Here is a 6,795-nt window from a genome sequence, read left to right on the forward strand (position 1 = left end):
CTGTAAGACAATGACAATCCTCTACCTTACTGCTGTGCAGCTGAATTAAAAAACATTTGGGATAGTGAAGGACATGTGCCAGAACAGAGATAAACTACTTAAAATGTCTTCTGTGTGCACTACTGGCTTTTACTTCAACCAAAGGCAATATACCAACTGTAGGTATTACCTAAATTCAGCTCAAGCACGGAAGCCTTGGCCAGTCCAAGATACTCTAACCTTTTCCACTGAAAGCAGTAGTAAAATTGTTCCCCCCYCTTCAGAAGTGGTATAATCACCTTAACCATGACTTCCTGAGCAAACTGAAACTTGTTCCTTCCTTATACACCAGCACTTCTACTGGTTTCATGCTTATGTACCTCTRTAAGTCTTCCTTAGGAGTACAAAGTGATTGGGAAGCCACAAAATTAAAACCAACATGGTAAACGGAACGTGATCTAGGGAAATTTCACATCACATCCATGACCATTCCAGCTGCAGTGGAACGGGCTGACAGGACTGCCTTACGTGGCAGAACCTACTGTTTCTGTCCCAAAGCAGAAATGTGCAGGGTATATAACAAGATCCAACGATTTTTTTCTAAAAGTAGACTGTATTCAGCGGAGCATTACTGATGCTACATGGGCTTCTGGGTTCAACTACTAAACTGTAGTTTTGGTTTAATTTCAATGATAAGGGACAAACTTAAGCTTGGTGTTATGCACTTAATTGAGGCATTCTCTATCCCTACCTCCTCCTATGTCATCTTTTGTATGGCGAAGTTGACCCACACATCTGCAAGTTGGACTTGACATTTGCTAATGTGCAGGGAGAAAGGGAAATGAATGGAGCATCAAAATCCTGCCTCCAGTGTGCAGATCTACAGTGCAGAAAGGGTAGGTAAGTGCTAATTCCTCCAGTGCTGTGGGTATTCACCTCCTTTCAGTCTCTCTACCCCCTCAAATCTACAGCATTTTGTCTGAAGCATCTAGCTGCCTTTTGCTTACCAACAGGACCACAACRAGCAACCTATGAAAACAAACTCATAGATACCATCTGGCCTTCATTTTGCACAAGCTGTAGATAYTTTTGATTGTAGTCATTGTTTAAGGTTAATAAAAGTGGACAAGCATTAGATATTCAGTATAAAAAGCATTCTTCTGAAATATATGCCACAGTGATTACTGGCATTAGCTATAAAATCCCTATGCTGTTCAGATGCTGTTCTAACCAGTGCCAGCTTCCACAGGGCAAGAAACAAACCAGCAGTTTTCTTCTCTTAAAAATTGAAATGATCAAATAATATTCTTCATACAGCTTATACTGAAGAAAATACAGTAGAGTTTGTTACTCAGGTTACATGGTCAAAAACCATTTTACCATGCTTTCTAACAGTTTGAACAGAAAGTCATGAAGTCAAGCACAGAGGATTGCTTTCTATCAGTTCTTGTACATTTACACACAAATACTTACATTCCTCTGGCACATATACTGAAGAAGAGGCAACGTCCAGAAAGCTCCTACAGCCTTGCCCACCCTGAGTAATTCCCTCATTCAGAAGCAAACTGAGATTACTCAAAAAGAGTGGTACAGCTCAGCGTGAGCAAAGCTATTAGCATGTTGTCTTTTATCTTTCCATTTCACATCTCAGAAATTGCCAGTGCTCCTGGAGCAACAAACATGACTTCTCTAAACCGAGATCGCACAGAATAACACGGGCCTGATTCTTATTTTAGACAATGATTTAAAGCTGATTGTGCCATTCTTACTCATGCAAAACTCCCCAAGAGAGCTGAAGGACAGTAGGATTAGGTTCACATCCTAGCTAAGTTGTGTTGTTTGATACTTCAATATCCAACCAATAGCAGTACTGTTCAGAAAACTGGTTTTGAAAATGGCCTGTTAACATCTCATTTTAGTCTGGCAGAAAATTTTTTTCATGGTGAAATGAGCAAATGAACAGTTAAAGATCAGGTGCTTGTTGTTAAAATCARTATGGCTTTATAGTAACATTTTGTTCTTCCAGCATAACAGAGGAACAGAGTGAGTGTGTTAACCAGCTCATCAGATGTGATCAAAGGTACATTTGGAGACAATCGAAACATAAAAAAATGTTTCCCCATTTTCTTAAGAAAAAGCTTAATTGACTATTTTTTCCTGTATATGCTATTAGCAAACTTACAGTGGAAGCACAACTACAGTGTGAGTAGCAGAGCTGGTAACTTTTTACGAAATGTTAACAATACACAGTATGTTACAAACAGATTTCAGTCTTCAGCTATTACAAGTAATAATAGAACACTGAAACTAAAAAAAAAAAAAAAAAAGCTAATTCAGCCCATTTTACTTCCTTGAAGCATATTCAGTAGTTACATTAAAAACAATTTTATAGAAATTCTGTATTCAATAATTATGAGGGAAATGCACTTAAAAGGGATTTCTACTGCACATCTTTAAATCAGTTACAGTGAATATTACTATTTATCGAACTCAGAAGAAATAAGATATTCTTCAGACATTGAATCAGGTGAGTAATTGTGACAAGAAATAAATTAAAACCACAGAAAATGTCTGTTTTATAAGTATGCTGCTGCACATGGATGTTCAGTATTTGCATCAATCCTTTTTAGACATTTTGAAATGCAGAACAAAAATAGAACAGAAGCATTCTTTATAATGATTACAGAATGATTTTACAGCAAAGAAGTTACTTTTAAGGCACATCAGCCACTCCGTATATACTTCATTTCCATTAAAATCCAATTGTCGATTACATTTCGTTTCCATAGATTCCATGAATTTTATGAGGAAAAAGAAAGGGGCAGGATTGTGTTTACAGGCAACAAATCTCATTTCAAAAGCAGTGCAACAGTCAAACTGCTGTGTGTCTGCAGATTGGGAAACTGCTCTAAGATGAGCATTAAGTGACAAGAACTGACCTTTACCTCAGTAGGAATGAGGATCTCTGATGAAGCTGTCCAGTAGCTCAGAGGTAGTAGCTATGTACCGTATGTTGCTTTGGTTGCTCTGGCAATTATATAGTTTATTTAGATTAAACAAACCTGAACTTTTTCGCTACATTGCTACTTACAAACAATCTGAGCTCGTTTCAGCTCTTCTTGATGTCATTTTAAAATTAATTCTTCATTTTGCAAAAGAGAAAATGGCTTGTAATTTCCTCCTTTCGGTCGCTAGTTTTTCTAATATTTGGCCATCTCAGGCACATATTTGTACCAAACTATTTGTAACTTCCAAAGGGATGCCCTTGAAAATAAGTCTTAATGTCCTTTCTTTAAGTGCAAATATTTAAACAAAAATCCAATTTTTCATGACTCAAAGCCTTATTTCATTAAAGGCTCTGGTAAGTTATGGACTTAAGACTTTGAAAATATCTGTTGTTTCTTTAGTGAAATCAAGCAAACTTCTAATACCTTTGGTGTAATCATGTAATCCTTACTTAGGCAGAACTCCCACTTAAGTTGGCCCTTAAGTTATCTATTGAATTCACATCAGAATCTTAACATCAGCTTCCTTTYCCATGGTTAAGTGAATCAAATGCTTATGATGAAAAACAGAAGCAACAACCAAAGTTACTGCTTTATCATTTCTACTTATGCCATAGAAACTTGAAGAGAAGAGAGATTAGACACCTTTCAGACAGAACAGGGAGTGTAAAGAAGTGGATGTCTAATGAGTCTCAGGTCTAGATTCAATCTAGCTGTTTCAAGAAGCCTGCTGTATTAATTACATTTTGTTGCATTTCAAAGAACTGTTTACTATGGAAAGATTAATCTGAAGCAGATGCCAAATCCTACTACCTATGGAAGGAGTGATATGCATAATAAAACGGAGCAGTATTTTCACTCGCAGATTACACACCTTACAGCAGTACAGCTGGAAAGGGGATGCAAATGTTCAGCTGAATCTTACACTCTGTATGCATTCAGTGATGAATGTACAGATACCACCTTGTCTCTCTCTCTACCCAACAGTTTATGACATATTATAAATCTACAGGAAACAGAGTTTGCTTTAATAATTACTCAAACTCTTTCCCCTCCCTTTCTCTTCCCCCTTCCATGAAAAAATAATCTGAAGTCACAAACTAGAAACACAAACATGGAAAAGGAAAGAAAACAGCATTAACATTAAAGGTATGGAGCAGCTGCACTTTCATTTCAGATTTGTTCACATATACCACTGACTATCCGTAATGTGTCTTTCTGACTAAAAAATAAAGGATTTAGTTGCTCTAAGATTGTAAATATGAAGGATTTAAAGACTTCGGTTCTGTGGTGATAGCTCTTCCTTTGAACATCTGCATAGCAGACTACCTCCAAACACCTGTCTGAGAATGAGAGCAGCACCCATCCAGCCCCTGAGATGAGCCCTTCTGAGGAGGGACTAAAAGGAGCAGAGGAAAAAGTTCCCCAGGGCATACACAAGTTGAGCTGGCTGGAAAATTGATTTTTTCCTCCCCCTTAGAAAATGTTAGTTCAGTTCACCAAAATGATTTTGTTTGAATGGAAGTCAGTTTACAAAAGGCCTCCCTTGCATTCAGGCAAGCTACCTGCTCCAAGATAGCAAGATTCTGAGGCCACTGATCTGACAACGATGGAGCAGAAATTTGCTGCCTGGCAATCCAGCAGGAGGAAGGAACAGATGGGGTCATGGAGTGCAGGTGCTCTTTTTCAAATTTTGTGAAAACATTCAAAATTCCTAGGTGTCTCTGATTAATAGAAAATCCTGGAAGATGGGAAAAACATTTCCCATCCAGCTCCATATACTAAGACTTCTCCAAAGAAAAAGAAAACCCCATGCATCACGTTTGACTTAAGCCCTATGTAAAATCACCATTCAGAAGGTTTAACAGTACAAAGGTTTATTTAGAAAAGAGTTTGGATTGTTCTTTAGTTCTTTTTTTTGGCAAACATTTAAAATCTTTCATAACTCAAAAGACTGTCAGTGCCTGATACCTAGCATCTTTCCCTACATAACAAGTAAAAGCCAATTTCTTACTGGGACAAGCCCGTCAGAGGCCCCAGCCGCTCTGTGTATAAATACCCAAATCTGCTATTCCACCACCATACCACTTCATCCTTCCCTTTCAATGTTTTTGCTTTCCCAAAAAATTCCAGAGCCCATACGAGGTCACTGCCTCCCAAACGCAGTGTGTTACCCTACCATTCTCCTGGTGATTCCCCACGTTCTCCCTCAGGGTTCAAAAGAAACCGCCCCCTTCCCTATTTACCCATCCAGACTCCAGCACAGCTTCTCCAGCACCCTGTCACCATTCCACACCACAGTGAATGTCCTCAGCCTCCCCCATCCTTCGATCCCCATGCCCCACACCAACACTCAGCACCTCTGTGGGAGAGAGCCTGCTTCCTTCTGTCTCAGCACACACACTTTCCTCCCTTCTTTTTCAGCAAAGAGCCCTTTCCCTTTCTTTCAACTCCTGTTCCTGTTCAAGGTGAATCCTTCCTTTCTATCCCTCCAGCTCAGTGCCGGAAGTTCTTCTTCTTCTTCTTGAAAAGTATGTGTTTAAAGGACCTGCGGAAGTCCTGGTTGAAGATAGTGTAAATGACTGGGTTGAGGGAGCTATTGCAATACCCAATCCAGAAGAAGAACTTGAAGAGAGTCTCAGGGATCTCACATGCCTCCCGGCAAATACCATAGAGGCTGTAACTGAAGAAGAAAGGGAACCAGCAAACTACAAAGACCCCCATGACCACGGCCAGCACAAAAGTAAAGCGTTTCTCCCGGGCCTGGGTGACCTTCTTACGGCAGATGCTGCTACGCTTCCGTCGACGGCGGTATGAGAAGAACTGCATGGAGCGACTGCTAGATCGGGACAGACGGCTGCTAGAGTGCTTGGAGGAATATGAGTAGGAGAAGGACTGGCTCTTGCTGCTTTTGCGGGGATGCTCCTCCCGACTCCGCCTCCGTCTACTCTCTGAGGTGCTGCTCTCCTCCAGCTCAATGTCCTCCAGCTCAGAGGCTTTGCGCCACTGGTGCACTGAATAATGTCCGTTCTCTCCCAGCTGCATCCTCAGGGAAGTGCAACCCCTAGCAGCCCGGCTCAAGCCATTCTCAGTCTGGGAGGACCCCTCTGGCATCGTACGCTTCTCAGAGAGGGTCCTGGTCCTCAGCTTGGCCACGCGGTAGATGCGGATATAGACCAACACCATGATGAGGCAGGGGGCAAAGAAAGACCCAATGCAAGAAGAAAGGATGTACCATGTCTCGTCGTTGAGCTTGCACTGGGGAAAGACATCTCCCTCGGGGTCCCGGTACACGGAGATCAATGGTGGGAAGGAGATGACAGCTGAAATGAGCCAGACGGTGAGGATGATGGCCTTGATCCGCCGGGGGGTCCGTTTGAGGTTGTACTCTACCGCCTGCGTGACAGACCAATACCTGTCGAGGCTGATGGCGCACAGGTGGACGATGGAGGAGGTGCAGAAGAGCACATCCAGCGCCTGGTAAATGTTACACCAAGCCTTGCCGAAGTACCAGTAATTCATGAGCTCGTTGGCTAAGGAGAAAGGCATGACCAGAGTAGCCACCAGGATGTCCGCGCTGGCCAGAGACACCAGGAAGAGGTTCTGGGGGGCTCTCAGCGCCCGGCTGGTGAGCACGGCTATCACCACCAGCACGTTGCCCACAACGGTGAAGACGATGAGGAAGCCCACCACGGCCGCCAAGCCGGCCACGGCCGCCGGCGAGTAGGGGGAGGGCGGCTGGAGGAGGGCCGCGGCGGACGGCGAGGCGGGGGGCAGCGCCAGGGAGCCGTTGGGGGCGCCCAGGCTGGCG

General features: G+C 42.5%; 1 protein-coding gene across 1 annotated transcript in view; it reads right to left on the reverse strand.

Moving 5' to 3' along the window:
• Window positions 1-2,401: 2,401 nt before the first annotated feature.
• The window catches only part of ADRA2C (adrenoceptor alpha 2C), a 14,945-nt gene continuing 10,551 nt past the window's right edge, over window positions 2,402-6,795 (reverse strand). Inside the window, exon 2 of the mRNA XM_085309689.1 lies at window positions 2,402-6,789. Coding sequence (XP_085165815.1) covers window positions 5,481-6,789 — 1,309 coding nt within the window. The 3' untranslated portion in view covers window positions 2,402-5,480. The remainder of the gene's footprint in view (window positions 6,790-6,795) is intronic.

The sequence above is a fragment of the Rhea americana genome, unplaced genomic scaffold (genome assembly GCF_003343005.1).
Source record: "Rhea americana isolate MKP2758 unplaced genomic scaffold, rheAme1 scaffold_30, whole genome shotgun sequence".
Classification (NCBI taxonomy): Eukaryota; Metazoa; Chordata; class Aves; order Rheiformes; family Rheidae; genus Rhea; species Rhea americana.